At 43.1% G+C, this 17,838-nt stretch overlaps 1 protein-coding gene across 3 annotated transcripts; it reads left to right on the top strand.

Moving 5' to 3' along the window:
- The first annotated feature begins 2,411 nt into the window (after positions 1-2,411).
- Positions 2,412-16,742, top strand: LOC106602366 (serine/threonine-protein kinase VRK1). 3 transcript variants are annotated; one of them, XM_014194977.2, is made up of 13 exons: positions 2,430-2,520; positions 4,383-4,542; positions 4,724-4,779; positions 5,097-5,166; positions 5,781-5,868; positions 7,138-7,246; positions 7,512-7,604; positions 9,211-9,343; positions 9,860-9,980; positions 10,082-10,140; positions 13,675-13,847; positions 15,491-15,587; positions 15,687-16,742. In XM_014194977.2, exons 2-13 carry the CDS (start codon positions 4,383-4,385, stop codon positions 15,875-15,877), a joined length of 1,350 nt encoding a protein of 449 aa, XP_014050452.1. In that variant the 5' UTR covers positions 2,430-2,520; the 3' UTR covers positions 15,878-16,742. The 3 variants fall into 3 exon arrangements, with proteins under 3 accessions (XP_014050444.1, XP_014050439.1, XP_014050452.1); XM_014194969.2 differs by lacking the exon at positions 4,724-4,779 and having other exon boundaries at positions 2,412-2,520; positions 15,494-15,587; XM_014194964.2 differs by lacking the exon at positions 4,724-4,779 and having other exon boundaries at positions 2,412-2,520.
- The last annotated feature ends 1,096 nt before the right edge of the window (positions 16,743-17,838 follow it).

The raw sequence follows: 17,838 nt of genomic DNA, 5'->3' as shown, positions 1-17,838 counted from the left end.
TGTCTTACTTTACAAAAAATGTATCCTCTCACCACAAATCAGTATAGTCAGAGATTATTCATATCACTGGGTATTATACCGATATGAACTGATGAGAATTGTCTTTCTTTTTCACTACTAATGTACCACAGTGCAACATGTACTGTATCTGTAAAAAAAATATATATATGATTCTTTGGGGATTATTTTGGGAAGGTTAAAAAGACCCCATACCAGGTTTCAATTACTGGCAAAAATGGGTTGAAATAAAAGATTTTAGGGACAATATATATGAAATATGACTTTGAAGCAGTCTTGGTTCTAGAAGCATCTTTTTTTACGGATGTACCATAGAATTACATGAAACTAATCTTTTAATAGGATCTCTGTGGAATGCACCTCAAGTTGTTCCAGAATCTTGGGTTTAGGTTCCACCTGGTGCTTGTCGCAGCTCCTCTTGTAGGCCTCAATTACCTCTGCCAAGGTGAGGCTGTCAACTAAAATAGAAGAATACACTCATTACCCACCTTAATGTCTCTCTGTCCCAATGAACTGGGAGCTCCCACTCCAAAGTGCTTAGGCCATACGGATGGTAAACTGTCCCACATCCTAAATGGCACCCCATTCCCTATTTAGTGTGCTACTTTTGACCAGGGCCTATAGGGCTCTGGTCAAAAGTAGTGCACTTATAGGGAATAGGGTGCCATTTTGGATGCAGCCTGTGCACTTCTGATTGACTGACTGTGGGGAAGGGAGAAGATGTCAGTCATTTGGAAGTGGGAAGGGCAGAGAGGATGACTATCTGCCTTATAAATCAACCAATCAAGCGATCAAATTCATCCCAGATGCCTTATGGAGTGAGCCTAACAGGTGTAGCTAGGCCTATAGGACTTGCAGATGGAAACACTTGACTCACTGACTGTCTCAAACTTGATACATCATTTGTGTCACACTAAAGTTATATTGCTCACAAACAATGTATTTCACACCACTCTTCACTACAACCATAACATGATAATGGCCTCCATAGTCATTCCAATGGTTCTGTAAACATCATGTAAGTATATCCAGAGAATGACAGCTCCCTCTAAACCAATAAAAACACTTATCTTGAATCTGATTAGAAAAGTGTGTGTGTGTGTGTGTGTGCCCTCAGGATGCTTAAATCCTTGCCATTAATTAAAACATATCTACAGTAATTAATTAATTTACTTCAAAACATTTAGGTCACTAGGAGATACTGCTGTGATTCTGTGTTGGTTACCATGTTTATGCAAATCACTAATAAATATAGGAGGGTGGGGAATCAGGGAGGGAAAGAGGGGAGGACCAGAATACAAATCAGGAGACTTGATCTTGAGACCATGTAAAATGTCAAAATGTCCAATGAGCGGAGTATGAAACTGATTAGTGCTAGGTCTACCTTACATCAGCCATCCACACTACACAGAACAACATTAGCCTATGCCGACTGGCCTATACCATACCTAAGTTGGCCTGTATCAATCACTAAAAGTTATCCCTCCCTTATTCCCTCAGAGCCATCAAGGGAGAGAAGAGGTAGAGGACATCAGCTCACCATTGATCGTGTCCTTGCGCTCAGCGAAGCCTGACACTATCTCCTCATCCGGAGGGAAAGACACACGCTTTTCACCTTTACATTTCTTTGGGCGCCAGGACGGAGACGGGGACGAAGTCTCTCCGTCATTATCGCTGTCACTGCGTCTAGTCATCGTTCGTTCCGCTTCCAAACGTCCAGTATGAATTTCCCGGTTGGGGAGGATCTTTTTTGGATAGGGGCGCAATTGGATTCGAGTCACCAGAGCGCTCCGAGTTTTATCCGTTTATCGTTGGACATCTCAAGGGCCATTCTTGTTTTATACAGTCGTAGCTCACAGGTCATCAAACTACACGTTTTGTTATAAAAGCGATGGCATTGAATAAACTCCTTGTCTAGTGACAACAGGATTCAAACTCTCCCAAAGTTTAGGTTTCCAGTGCAACACTTCCAGTGAGAGGCTCAGGCTAGACACAAGATAGGGCTACTCATGTGTCCATATCTTATTCATGAGCCAGTGCCATGTGATGCAAGTGAAACCCAATCTGTTCTAAAGCTATCAAATGGCCAGCAACAAGTACAATAATAATTCAGTTAAACTTGTATAAAATAGGTTACAATATAATTGATAATTATACAATATATCATACAAATTTAGAATGAACAACTTCTCATTTTTATATTCCTCACTGCCTGCAATCTCTACTACCTTTGCTAAACCTATCAAATGTTTATACTTTTGCACGTAGATAGAAGTATACGCTGCATCTCGTCCTCAGCATGAGCACCTGCATCAACGTCACATTCGATTTAGAACGTCATTTCCCAGCACCCCTGTTAATATGCAAATGAAAGAAAGTGTTTCTGACCAATAGGCTTGAGCAGTGTTGCAGAATGCGCCAATCGATTTCCGGTTGGACTGTAGTGCGGGAATTTTGGAGGAGCATCGAGGATAGCTTGGAAATAACAACAACGTCAACGAGGTTTGCGTTAAAGGTTTATGTTATAAACCTGTGAATTCCAATGCCTTTGTTTAGATATATTGATATACTGTGTTTAAGAACACGATTATCACGGAAACGCTGGGTTGTGCGATCTGATCATCCAAAGGCAAGGCTTCATCAGAATGAAGGCCATTGCTAATATCAAATAGCTAATGTATCTACGACGTTAGCAAAATAGTTAAGCTAACTAGCTATATGTTCACTGGCTTTTGAAATTGCCTGACAATCTTTCACACGTATGCACGATTGTTTACCCGATATTGGCGTTTAAGTTCGCAAAATTTTGCTACGAACTAGTAGTTAACGTTGGCTAAATAGGAAAAACCCTCTCGCCCCATTTGGTGAAAGTGAAACTGGCTAGATTGACGATAATAAGCTACACTACATGACCAAAAGTATATGGACACCTGCTTGTCTAACATCTCATTCCAAAATCATAGACATTAATATGGAGTTAGAGCCCCTTTGCTGCTATAACAGCCTCCACTCTTCTGGGAAGGCTTTCCACTAGATGTTGGAACATTGCTGCGGGGACTTGCTTCCATTCAGCCACGAGCATTAGTGAGGTCTGGCACTGATGTTGGACGATTAGGTCTGGCTCGCAGTCGGCGTTCCAATTCATCCCGATGGGGTTGAGGTCAGGGCTCTGTGCAGGCCAGTCAAGTTATTTCACACCGATCTTGACAAATCATTTCTGTATGGACCTCGCTTTGTGCACGGGGCATTGTTGCGCTGAAACAGGAAAGGGCCTTCCAAAAGTGTTGCACAGAATCGTCTAGAATGTAATTTTATGCTGTAGTGTTAAGATTTCACTTCACTGGAACTAAGGGGCCTAGCCCGAACCATGAAAAACAGCCCCAAACCATTATTCCTCCTCCACCAAACTTTACAGTTGGGACTATGCATTCAGGAAGGTAGCGTTCTCCTGGCATCCGCCAAACCCAAATTTGTCTGTTGGACTGCCAGATGGTTAAGTGTGTTTCATCACTCAAGAGAACGCGTTTCCTCTGCTCCGGAGTCCAATGGCGGCGAGCTTTACGCCACTCCAGCTGACGCGTGGCATTATGCATGGTGATCTTAGGCTTGTGTCTGGCTGCTAGCGTTGCTTCGTGAGGCAGTTTGGAAATCTAGTTCGTTTTGCAACCCAGGACATACGATTTGTACACGCTTCAGCACTCGGCTGTCCCATTCTGTGAAATTTTGTGGCCTTCCACTTCGCAGCTTAGCCATTGTTGCTCCTAGACGTTTCTACTTCACAATGGCAGCACTTACAGTTGACCAGGGCAGAAATGAGTCAAACTGACTTGTTGGAAATGTGGCATCCTATGACGGTGCCATGTTGAAAGTCACTGAGCTCTTCAGTAAGGCCATTCTACTGCCAATGTATGTCTATGGAGATTGCATGGCTGTGTGCTCGATTTTAGACACCTGTCAGCATCGGGTGTGGCTGAAAAAGCAGAGTCCACTATTTTGAAGGGGTGTCCACATACTTTTGTATATGTAATGTATCTTAGCTAGGTAGTTCGATGAGCCAGAAGTAATCGATGTGCTTGCTACCTTATTGGTTACCTTCATTCAGTCGCTTGCCACTCAAGTGATGTATCATGTGATATGCTGTTTACACATCATATTCAAACTTCACCGAGACATTCAAGAAAACTGCTTTATGTTGGTGAAGGTCAAATTAAGGCATTGCTAGCTTTATAACTAGCCATATGTTTTGGGAGAAGCCAGGCTCCCTTACTGGCTGGCAGTGGCAAGATAGTTTTGTTGAATGAAGCACTGTTACATCTGCTAGATGTATCGCGAGATTGCATAGATTCTCTATCCTGTCCCTCCAGATGCCCCCTAAAGCCAAGGCAGCAGGGAAGGGCAGAGGACCAGAAAAGAGGAAGCTTGCTGAGGAGTTCCCCCCTGGAGAAGTACTTACAGATACTGGCAAGAAGTCCTGGAAACTGGGAGCCCCCATTGGACAGGGCGGCTTCGGACTGCTCTATCTGGGTAAGAGAGGAATGGCAACATGGGTTATAAAACACATCTAGGCTAGTTCATTGATTATTGATCGGGAATTCCTCATCCGCTGACCTCAGAAGATCAGGAATACTACATGTCTTGCATCTGTATTTCCAGCCCATTCCCTTTTAAACTCTAGGCTAGTCTGAGGTCTGTTATTGTTTTACAGCCGATGAGAATTCATCTAAAACGGTTGGTGCTGGTGCCCCATATGTCATCAAAGTGGTAAGACAACTCTGGCTTGGTAACCCATGCCTTTTGTATATGATTGCCTGATTGGCCTCAGTTCTATCTCATGCCCGTACACGCAAGACAAAGGAAACATTTAGCATCCTTACTGTATGCCTGTACAGTTGATGACAATATACTCTGACAACCCTGCATGACTCCAGGCTTACCTATGCTGGATGTTCTGTATAGTGTTTCCAGGATGTGTATAACTGATCTTATGCTCCTGATTATGTCATAAACTAACACTAATGGGATGAATAAAGCTGCACTGTTTGGTCAACTGTCCTGTTTTTTGTTTTTTTTCCATCTAGGAGCCCAGTGACAACGGACCACTGTTCTCAGAGCTCAAGTTCTACATGCGAGCTGCCAAGCCGGATCTAAGTATGCATACCACATACCACTCCTCCCTCATGATCGCACACCCACGCGGTCCCTCAACACTGGAACAAACAAACACGAATAGAGAAATGAACAACTTTCTTAATTAAATAAGTGAAGTATTAGGGCCATGTAGTGAGGTCTTCTCTTTCCAACATGGTGCCTTTGGCTCCTGCGTTCGCCCCAAGGCCACAACTTTGCATTTTATATCATAACAATCCAAATGTCAATCTCCCCTGACAATTAACTGTTATATTACTAAGGAACGAAGGCTCATATTTTATTCATGGAATATGGTGGTGTCTGTTGGTAAATATTTGTCCCCGTAGCAGATTAGCTTGCGACCGCCTCTGGCTCGCCTTCCATGGAATTATCCTTCTCATTACTTTGAGCACCACCACCAAGTTTTAGGAAGTGTGTTTAGAAGCATTTGTATGGAGGCTAAATAGTACTACCTTGATTTGCCTTACTGTTACTTTTCACTTGCAGTCATATAGTTTAACCCTTAACAAGTGACTGTTTTTAGCATGTTGTAATTTTTTTTTAGGTGAGTATTTTGCTGTTTTTCATATGTAGTATTGTTTTATAACTGTTCTACACTTTTTTTTGTATTGTAGTTCAGAGTTGGATGAAGTCTCACAAGACAAAATATTTGGGGGTGCCAAAGTACTGGGGGTCTGGACTGCATGAGAAAGGAGGGAAAAGGTATTGACTAGTGCCTTTTTAAAACCTGGTTCTTTCAGTAACTTGATGGCAGTCTCATTTAAATACCTTTGAACTAGTGTTGCACAATATACCGAAACCTTAGTACTTTTTTCGATAGTATAACATGAAAACGGTTTGGTACTAGAATTTCTATTACTTTCGGTACTTTTGTCAAATGTTTCTCAAGTCATCTACTGATCGAGAGAGGATCAAGTCGATCAACGCAGCCGATGTTCCCTCATAGCGCCAGCGCTCCGTGCCTGCTCCGCTTACTCATTGCTAGCTCTACCCTGTCCGCAGAATATTGCTGATTTCAAAGCTGATTGTCACCAAAAACTTTATTTATTCACTTAATCTCCCCAGCCTCACGTCTCTCCCAGTCAAAATCATCTTTGCTTGAGCCCGGAACTGTGTGTGTGAATGCCATCATGGGTCTTAAAGAGACAGCACACACTTTTATAAAAGAAGATATTGAAAATAAGTCCCAAATTTAATGGAAATATTGTTTTTCATCTGTAGTCCAATGAAAAGTGCTTGTAAGTAAGCATTTCACGGTAAGGTTGTATTCGGCGCATGTGACAAATAACATTTGATTTGAAATCAGTCAAAACAAGCTCAATAACTCAATGCCTGCGCACACTCCTATTTGCATTCACCTGTATTGTGAATAGGCCTAGGCTACATCTTGATTTACCCAGTTTATCAATAGACTATAGATTTACCATTCAATTTTTTTTACCATTGTTATATACTTTTTTTTTTTCCAAAGTCAAATTGATTGCATAATTGATTCATTAATGCATACATTCATACATTTTAAATGTAGTGATATTGAACTCAAAAAACTATGTTTGGATCAAGTGCCATTCCATGACTTTGGCAAATACGCTTTCTTGTTTTTCGCCGTGGTGTCATTTTGGTATCGAGTATTGTGATACTAAACCTGGTATCAAAGTCCAAATTCTGGTACCGTGACAACGCTGCTTTGAACCAACAAAGCAATTGTTTACAGACACCCATAAAGTTATGCATTCATGAATGTCCAACCAGCCCCCCACTTCTCCAGCTGCAAAGAAAGTGATGTTGATTGATTAACATATGCGATTGTGGGCTTCCCAATTGGCACCCTATTGCCTTTATAGTGCACTACTGTTGACCAGGGCCCACAGGGTGCCATATAGGGTGCCATGGGCCCAGGGCAAAAGTAGTGCACTATAGGAATTGGGTGCCATTTGGGATGCACACTGAATCTGGTTCCTCCCTTCCCAGGTACAGGTTCATGGTGATGGACCGATTTGGGACGGACCTGCAGAAGAAGTTTGAGGAGAGTGGGAGGAGGTTCCCCCGAAAACTGGTCCTGCAGCTCGGACTGAGACTCGTGAGTTTTAGTCATCTTAACTGACGATTTTAGATAATCGAGCCAAGGGGGGAAAAAAAGACTAAAACAACAGCTAACTAAAGCATTGATTTATTTCAGTCACGCTATAAAAAAAATGTTGCCTATTTATTTCATTTACTGTGTCTTGAGTGTTGTGTTAAAAAAAAATATTCTCGCTCATTTTGTTTGCCTATGCATTACTATCTCAGTAAATAATGTGTTTGATACTTATATGTTGACTTCTCTTCTCCCCTCACTTGTGTAGCTTGACATTCTGGAGTACATCCATGAGCATGAGTATGTCCACGCTGACATCAAAGCCTCCAACCTCCTCCTCAGCCACAACAACCCCGATCAGGTCAGTGGCTGTCCCACCTGTCTGCTATTCACTCTGTATTGACTGACTCATTTTTGATCTGGCTCGGTGCTAACACACCTGATTTAAGCTCATTATTAAGCCAGGGCTTGATGTAAAGTTTAGTTCAATCAGGTGTGATAGGACCGCGGGAATGGATTGAGAAACACTTATGTAGTGGAGCTTTTAGTCCTGGTATGGCTCGCATACATGGTACACTATAGTATCAGGGCTATGTAGCCTAGCTAGCTATGTGCTTTGTGTGTAGTGGGTTACGGTTTCAGAGGGGAGGCCTATTTCTCAGTCTGGGTACGATTTCAAATTATTGTCTCTACCTCTTCAAGGGAAGTAATTCCTTTGACCCGATATGTTGCTAAGTTGAAACAACGTTGGATATATTTATTTATTTGATTATGCTCCTGCCACTGGTTCATTAGATTCAATTAAACAAATGAGAGAGAGAGAGAGAAGAGGGTGATGGGGCGTTCATCATTCCTCTAAACAGGGGAGAGATTAGATGACTGGTAAGAGATCTTTCAAGCAAACAAGGTGGGGGCAGAGGCAAATATTTAATTTAGAGATTAATAATGTATCCACGGTGTGTTATTAAAGTGCTATTTTTAAACGACAATTTAGAAAGCGGCCCCTTGGGAGTCTCAGGGTTAGCTCTCTCTCAATCTGCCTTCTCCTTCCCTGCAGTTGTTGGAAACATTTGTTTGACTTTCTGGGAGCTGATGATTTGAGCAAGGAGGGAGCCACCTACTGTACTGTAGCCATGACTAGTATTGTATGCTTTGTTGTAAGGATGTGACGATTCGCCCGGTCAGAAAACCGCTACAAATAGCTGGGTTCGCTGGGTTCGCTAGCTATTAGTCATAGCTAATTTGTAAACAATAAATATTGATACATTGCCATCTTAAACACTTAATCTGCCAAAATGACAAGTTAATTAGTGGGTGATGGTTCTGAAATCACCGAAGTGGGGGGGGGGACAAAAAACAGGCTACATTGTCCCCCCCCCCCTCAATCTTATGTGGTGATATATGCCTAGTCTCCGTTATGGCTCAGCTCAGGTGACTACCTAGTACATAGACCATACATTGTTTACACACACACACACACACACACACACACACACACACACAAGTAAGCTCAAGACAGATCTAGCTCAGAGAGGCCCAATTCATGAGCTCCATCACCAGCAGTTTTTAATTTATAATAGGAAATTAATGTGTTTCTGCAACAAATGTTAGTGCATCAAATCGCATCAAACCAAATTGCATCGACTTGTTCTCCAATCAAACTGAATCATATGGAATTATTTCAAACTACTGTATAACGTATCGTTCCTGTATCGGAGCCCATGTATCTTTATGCGAATCGAATCTTATTGAAAGGGAAATGTCCCTATTTTATTCTGGTAGTCCAGGTGATACGGCATGTGAATTTCCCCCCCACTTTTTTATAAAAGCATGAAACTTGGTACACATGTACAGTTTATTATTAGTAATATACTAGTTATAGGCCACATCTTATGTATACTCCTTAGGTTGGATATGTGTCCGTGTGTGCATGCATGAATTTGTCTGTTTTGTTTGCAAACCTATAGGTTTATTTAGTAGATTATGGGCTGGCCTATAGGTACTCTCCTGAAGGCATACTGAAGGAGTACAAGGAGGACCCTAAGAGGTGCCACGACGGGACCATCGAGTTCACCAGCATCGACGCACACAAAGGAGTCTGTAAGTACAGCACACCTCACCTCTGACTGAGCCAAGCCAGGGGCACGTTCATTTGGGAGCAAATGGTGGGGGGGGGGGGAATGGTTTGAAACTATTGGAATTTTTTGTCTGGTCAAGTGTAAAAAAAAATGCAAAAAACTTTCGTCAACACCACCTAGCTACCAGCGGTTAAGGTGTATATAACCTGCCGTTCACACCTAGCTACCAGCGACCAGTCATTTTCGAAGGGAGGAGGAAACACAAGGACACACAGACACTTAATGGCTGGTGACTTGAGAGCTAGCGAGCTGCGTTGAAAAATTCCCACGTTTATGCACATTTCTGCTATGCAATCTTGCGACACCCAATTGGGGTGGGCTGCTCTCACAATCACGCTTTGAAATTGGATAACAACAACAAATGCTGTAATGCACACCTACGCGGGCAGATTTCAACAGCTCCATCGCTGATTTTGCCGGCAAGTGTAAGTCCAGAGTTTAGTGTCTATTGGTCAACTCAACTGTTGTATGTCTACAGCACCTTGTAGAAGGAGTGATCTGGAGATCCTGGGGTACTGTATGGTCCAGTGGCTCTGTAGTAAATTGCCCTGGGAAGACAAACTGCAAGACTCTCTCTACGTCAGAGACTCAAAACTACGGTAAGATGTCACACACATACCTGCATGTGCAAAACACGCACAAGCACACATTTGTGCGCACATCCCTCTTAAGTTTTTTTTTCTTTTTCTCCCCGTTACAGATGTAGAGATAACGTCTCAGAGTTCATGTCTAAGTGTTTCTCCTCACAAGACAAACCAGGTGAGGTCTTTTCATTCACATTATATTTATTTATTTTGGACTCGCCCCTTGTATCAGTTTCCTTTTCGTGTGGACGTCGTAGTCCATATTGCTGTGGGGAACTTGCCAGTTACGTCGTCATTACTAGCTGAACTGACTGACTCTCTGTGGTCCTTGAGAACACCTGTGTTGTGAGTTCAGCCCTCCACATTACATCCCGTGCCTCTGCTCCATTCACAGCCCCAACCAGCCCTAATTGAACTGAAGCACTTCTTCATCACACACACACACACACAGCGGAGAGGAGAGTGGCTGTTCACTCCATAATAATGGGACCTGTCGATTCCCTCATAATGAATGCTAATTCATTAGCACCACCGCTAATTCTCCGACCGCAACAAAACTTTCCACTTTAACTTTGTTATGAAGCCGTGAACTTACATATGTGTTGAGTGCATTAGTGTGAAGCATAGGTGAGAGTCAGTATGGGGGACGGCTAGAGTGTTCACTCAAGTTTTCTAGCCATTTGGAGTGAAAACACTTCAAATATGTTGTAAACTTTTTGAGGGTTTGTTAAATATCTATGATTTTATTTTTGAATGATTTGTGGGCCATTCGTACGGTATTGAGGACTGTAGATTTAATTTGGCTCTACATATCATTCACCTTAGAATATGGACTAGGGGGCCTAGTCGACAAGACAATTCTATCTGAAGTAAGAACACGTCTAATGCAGCTGTTTTTATCTCGATATCAAATAATTTTTAGGTAACAATTAAGTACCTTTACTGTGATTGTTTTCAATTGTGGTCAAAAATATACAAAAATAGCTTCTTAGCAAAGAGCAATTTCTCAAGCAAGACTTTTGCTAGGAATGTCTGGGAGGGGTCTGAGTGGGGAGGGGAAAACTGAAAACTTGCTGTTACTGGCAGAGAGGTTTGGAACTCTTTCTCATTGGTCTATTAATTAATTTACCACTTGGTGACATCACCAGGCAGGCCAAAACCCCATCCCACCAAAACAGGCTGAACATTCAGGCAGCCTTTTCAAACAACTCTTACACTAAAGGGCATTATCAGAATTTTCACAATATTACAGTATTATTCCAACGTCATAGTGGGGAAACGTTTCCGGTGAAATCACGTTTTTGACTGCACTGGGCCTTATAACAAACTTTGACTTGGGGAGTTTAACTATCCCTTTAATCCTGAAGCCAGGGCCTTGCCTCCTCTCCGCCTACTCTTGTCGGCCTCCTCCTCTGATCCCTATGTGGCAGCGCCCGCTCTGTGCGCTTTGTGGCAGCCGTGTGACAGAAGGAGAGATTTCTCCGCGGGCTGTTGTCTTGTGCGTACAGCAACACGCAACGCATCACAACAGCACAGAGAGAGAGGTGACTGCAGTGGAGCCGTCATGGTTCTGTTGTGTCCGCCATCATCACTAATTCTGTTTGGTGTGACTTATTTTAGCTTTCGCCCAGACGGTAAACAACAGTTTGGGAGCGACGGAGCAGAAGGAAGAGGGGCTGACGCACCGTGCCACTTCCTCTCCTCGTCCCACTCTCCTCTCCTCCTCACTCTCTCTTGACTTAGCCCCAAGGTCAAAGTGCCAGTGATGGCTGTATTAGGCGAGAGGAAAGGAATGCGAGTAGAGAAGGAGTGTAACTGGAAGGAAGTGCGGTAGCCAACACCTTTTTTATTCTGTTTTTATTTTATTTCACCTTTATTTAACCAGGTAGGCCAGTTGAGAACAAGTTCTCATTTACAACTGCCACCTGGCCAAGATAAAGCAAAGCAGTGCGACAAAAAACAGAGTTACACGTGGGATAAACCAAAAGTACAGTCAATAACAATAGAAAAATCTATATACAGTGTGTGCAAATGGAGTAAAGAGGTAAGGCAATAAATAGGCCAATAGTAGCGAAGTAATTACAATTTAGCTAATTAACACTGGAGTGATAGATGTGCAGATGATGATGTGCAAGTAGAAATACTGGTGTGCAAAAAACGTAAATAAAAACAATATGGGGATGAGGTAGTTAGTTGGATGGGCTATTTACAGATGGGCTGTGAACAGCTGCAGTGATCGGTAAGCTGTTCTGATAGCTGATGTTTAAAGTTAGTGAGGAAGATATAAGTCTCCAACTTCAGCGATTTTTGCAATTGGTTCCAGTCATTGACAGCAGAGAACTGGAAGGAAAGGCGCCCAATTTAGTTGTTGGCTTTGGGGATGACCAGTGAGATATACCTGCTGGAGCGCGTGCTACGGGTGGGTGTTGTTATGGCGGCCAGTGAGCTAAGGTGGAGCTTTACCTAGCAAAGACTTATAGATGACCTGGAGCCAGTGGGTTTGGCAACGAACATGAAGCGAGGCCAGCCAACGAGAGCATACAGGTCGCAGTGGTGGGTAGTATATAGGGCTTTGGTGTCAAAACAGATGGCACTGTGATAGACTGCATCTAGTTTGCTGAGCAGAGTGTTGGAGGCTATTTTGTAAATGACATCGCCGAAGTCGAGGATCGGTAGGATAGTCAGTTTTACAAGGGTATGTTTGGCAGCGTGAGTGAAGGAGGCTTTCTTGCGAAATAGGAAGCCAATTCTATATTTCATTTTGGATTGTAGATGCTTAATGTGAGTCTGGAAGAAGAGTTTACCTAGGTATTTATAGTTGTCCACATATTCTAAGTCAGAACCATCCAGAGTAGTGATGCTAGTCGGGCGGGCTGGTGCGGGAAGCGATTGGTTGAAGAGCATGCATTTAGATTTACTAGCGTTTTAAGAGCAGTTGGAGGCCATGGAAGGAGTGTTGTATGGCATTGAAGCTCGTTTGGAGGTTTGTTAACACGGTGTCCAAAGAAGGGCCAGATGTATACAGAATGGTGTCGTCTGCGTAGAGGTGGATCAACACCTAGATAACAACCGTTCAGAGTGTCAGTTTTTTTTTCAGTTTATCGTCAGTTGTGAATCGTTGATTTGACTAAGTTTGTCTGTTTATGGTTCAATATGGTACGTTGTTTCTTCTCTGTATTGGATGACTGTATTTTTATCACAATGTTGTTGGAGCAGCTTGGGAAACGGGTAGAAATGCATTACCTCGTACTATTTTCTACTGTGTGCTACATTGAACAGTAGAAATCTAGCCACTGCAGCTAGCTACCTTGTAATTGTGGATAGGACTCACTTAAAAGGTGTTCTTAAGTCTGTGTGACCCTCCCAGTAGATATTACCATAAATGGAACATCTAAATCGACTTTATTTTTTTTGTATACTGGAGATGATGCTGCTTTGACCAGCGTCCCTTGAGGAAGGCAGCAGCTGAAACACCGGGCCTGGCTTAACTATTGAGTTCAATGAATGTTATTAATATCAAACTTGTATTTTCATGGTGTGCACCCTGTCTCTAATATCATGATCACCAGTCATACTTTTTGGGGTAAGCAGCGCAGCTCATGTACAACTTTGTCTTCAATCTTTGCTTTGTGCGGGGACTCCTGACCTAAAACGTAAGGCTCAAATCTAAATCTCCCCCCCCATATCTATTGTTTTCTCTCCTTTTTAGACGAACTTCAGAAGTTTATGGAGGAGGTGAAGACTCTAAGCTACACAGACAAGCCGGCCTATCAGAAGCTCCGGTCCATTCTGGAGGCGGGGCTTAAGTCGATCGGCGCCAAAGATGACGACAAGCTGGAGTTCTCATCGGTCAACGGAGTCGGGCCGTCGTCCTCTGCCGAGGTCGGTTCACACACAGCCCAACACATTAAGAAAGACACGTGTTGCTGTGCGGTCGTGGTAGCCTCAGCATTTAAAACCTGGCACGCTCCAGACCTTTTTGAAGCCCGGCCTTTCAAACGGAGCCCATTTCAACCACCCCTAATGTGTTTACCTGTTAAAAGCCATTTGAAATGTAAAAATGCCTGAGCACGATCCCAGACTAATTGTGCACGTTAGTGTGAATGGCTGCCAAGTGCATTGATTTTCAAATCCAATTAAGGTGTGATGCTTTTACCAGATGTACCTTGACCGCTGCTTATTGGCATTTTTACCCACACACACACAGAGCCTTCATTTTGCTGATCAAAGCCATTTCTACATTACTCTGACTTACACACAGGGTTTCCTCCAACCATCTCAAAAGCCTTTTTCCGTTTCTCTCCTCCCCGCTCTCTCAATTCTCACAATTCCCTCCCTTTCCTGCCCTCTCTTCTCCATCTTACCTATCTCCCCCCTCCTCTCCCCTTTCTTCTCTTCATTATCTTCCCCTCTTCCTTCCTCTCTACCTCCCTCCTCTCCTCCCTCCCTCCATCCCTCTTCTCCGACAGGTCTGAGTACCTGTGTTTATCCCTCGCTAATGTATCACAAATTTGCTGACACGGTAACCTTGGAGTCGGCGCGGCCCCGCAATCAGCGCACCGCTCTCACGGCAGAGGGAGGGATCTCCTCCCTCTTCCCCTCTCCCTTCAGCCCCTCTTCCTCCCCCCTCCTCGCACTACCCACAATGCCGTTTGCATATGGAAGGTGCCACCGGGGAGCTGGCCCATGCCAGTTGAGGGTTACCTGCCCACTGCCGTTATTGTTTGTAATTATCCAGCCAATCTGTTCAGCTCAGCAGGGTCTGCTGGTAATCATGAGGTAGCAATTGGCAAAATGGAAGTCAGCAGAGAGGAGAGAGGGAAGAGAAGAGGGGGGGGGTTGGGTGAGTGATAGTTCAAGTCCGAGAGAGGGGCGAGCGTTCATTATACAGTCTGAGAGATGGAGGAAAAGGTGAAAGGGAGGGAGGAGGCAAGGAAGGAAGGAGAGATGGAGGATTTGATTGCTGTCGTTAAGTGTATCTTTCTCGTCGCCTCATTCTCGGCTGGTATGATTTCATGGACAAAGTTATTATCTCGTTTTAGTCTTTAATCTGTATAAGGGGGGGAAATTAAGTCATAGTTTATGAAAATGGTACCAAAGGGATCACCTCACTAAGTACGGATACAGCTCTGCTTTGTCAGTTACTAAACCATCAAATCTCAACTTTGACCCCAAAGACAGTTCCAGATGCCTTAAACGATGACCCAAGAAACAGAATTAGCCCTGACCATTGTTGTTATTTAGATAGTCAAGGTCATGGAACCATAATTTAATTTGTACTTTCAATGGATTATTCCTGTAGAAGGTTTTCTTATTCTGCGAGATGGCAGTGATAATTGCATTTGCTCAGATGTCACACAAGGCTCTGAGCAGATGTAAATGTTTGGTCGTCGTGTACCCAAGCAGTTTCTCATTTCATGTTTGATTTCGGCCTCCAAGGATTCTGCAAGCGGACCGGGAGATTTGACCAGTGCGCTTGCTCGCTGTCTCTCTCTCATCCCTCTTTTCTTTCCCTCTCCTCACAGAAGACTCCCAAAAGAAAGAGAGCGGTAGATTATAAAGAGGAGGCTAATGACGAGACCGACGGCACTCCCGCCAAGAAAAGTAAAGCTGAAAAGAAAGGTAAGAATCTCCTTTCCTCTCCTTTTTTCCTTCTCCTCTCCCCTCCCCTCTCTTCAGGTTAAATCTCACTATTTTGAAATTGTAATCTTCTACCTACAGAGGTGAATGGAGTGAAAAGGGTAGTCATCCCCAAGAAGAAAGCGACCCTTAAAAAGACTGCTGCTAGCCCAAAGAAGAAGGCTGCTAGCCCCAAGAAGATACTGGTGGAGATGGCTACTCAGACCACTCCTGGCCTGAAGAGAGGCAGAGGTAGACCCAAGAAAAAGGCAGAACCATTAGAATCAGAATGAGTTGTACTTTTTTCATTCAGTGTTCCAGCCACCCTCGCTCACCTTCCTCACACTGTCCGCTTTTTAAGGTGGAACTGACAGCTTTAATTTGAACTACTTTGCCGATATGAAACAAACAATCATAATCAGTCAAAAAAAAGTCAAATTCCCAGTTTACCCTACAAAATCAACTTTGTAACGGTTTTAAAAATAGCTTCTATTTGACTAAACATTCCATGATGTAGACTAAGGCATTGTTGGCAGAATAGATGGATGCAGTTCAATGCATGATTAATATGATTCGCCGATACATTTCTTGGTAGTCCCAAAACATATTGTTATCAGGTTGTAAATCACAACTGCCCAGGTACATTGTTTTCTGCCTCCATTCAGGTTACACTGTTTCAGTTTCAATGACTCAATATTCTGGACAAAAACTGACGAATGTAACTAAGGATAGGAATATCAACACAATCCAACTAGCAAGAGCAATGATCACAAGTCAGTCATAACGTGGCTAATAGGCTAGCGTATCTACTTATGTATCAAGCTAAAAACGCGGAACCTAACGCTAGGAGGATTTCATGACCTTGGAGGAGTGTGTGAGTGACTGGCTTTTTCCCCTCGTATTGTTTTATCGGTGGCTATACACATCTAGAGATGCAGGTGTCATTTGGTTAGCTAGCAAGAACTTGAACGACTGTTATCCAGTTAGCATATCTCTTGCGTTCTCAAATTCGCTCTGGCTATCTACTTCGATTTCAGTGCACTCTTGTCTGAGTGTGCCAGAGCCCAGAATAACTGATGAATTTACACTTGCGGAATATGACCAGTGTCAGTAAACATATGCAAAAAAGTAATAGTTAATCACAAACACTTCAGTTAACATGAAAACAGCCTAACCAGCTCTGCTATGCTGAGTGAAATGGTCAGAGTGAGGTGTTCTCTCATTTGTGTCTGGAAGTAGCTAGCTAGCTAGCAAGCTAGCCAACTTTAGCCAGTTAGCTTGGGTGCTTTGTTGGGACAAGCATGCATTGGCAGGCAAGCTGCAGAAGGATGAGTAGGCTACAATTCACCATTGTTAATCAGTGCAATTTTGACAGCCAACTAGCTGAATAAGTTTGAGAGGGTTTACAGTTGTCGGAAGTTTACATGCACCTTAGCCAAATACATTTAAACTCAGTTTTTCACAATTTATGACATTTAATCCTAGTAAAAATTCCCTGTCTTAGGTCAGTTAGGATCACCACTTTATTTTAAGAATGTGAAATGTCAGAATAATAGCAGAGTATTTCTAGGACATTACTCTAAAAAGTACGATCTTTGTCCCCATGTGCAGCTGCAAACCGTAGTCTGGCATTTTTATGGCGGTTTTGGAGCAGTGGCTTCTTCCTTGCTGAGCGGCCTTTCAGGTTATGTCGATATAGAACTCGTTTTACTGTGGATATAGATACTTTGGTACCTGTTTCCTCCAGCATCTTCACAAGGTCCCTTGCTGTTGTTCTGGGATTGATTTGCACTTTCCACACCAAAGTACGTTCATCTCTAGGAGACAGAACGCATCTCCATCCTGAGCGTTATGACGGCTGCGTGGTCCCATGGTGTTTATACTTGCGTACTATTGTTTGTACAGATGAATGTGGTACCTTCAGGCGTTTGGAAATTGCTCCCAAGGATGAACCAGACTTGTGGAGGTCTTCTGAGGTCTTGGCTGATTTCTTTTGATTTTCCCATGATGTCAAGCAAAGAGGCACTGAGTTTGAAGCTAGGCCTACACCTCCAATTAACTCAAATGATGTCAATTAGCCTATCAGAAGCTTCTAAAGCCATGACATAATTTTCTGGAATTTTCCAAGCTGTTTAAAGGCACATTCAACTTAGTGTATGTAAACTTCTGACCCACTGGAATTGTGATACAGTGAAATAATCTGTCTGTAAACAACTGTTGGAAAAATTACTTGTGTTGTCCTAACCAACTTGCC

The sequence above is a fragment of the Salmo salar genome, chromosome ssa01 (assembly GCF_905237065.1).
Source record: "Salmo salar chromosome ssa01, Ssal_v3.1, whole genome shotgun sequence".
Lineage (NCBI taxonomy): Eukaryota > Metazoa > Chordata > Actinopteri > Salmoniformes > Salmonidae > Salmo > Salmo salar.
The sequence above is the reverse complement of the archived record's forward strand: the minus strand, read 5'-3'. Positions and strand labels throughout refer to the sequence as shown.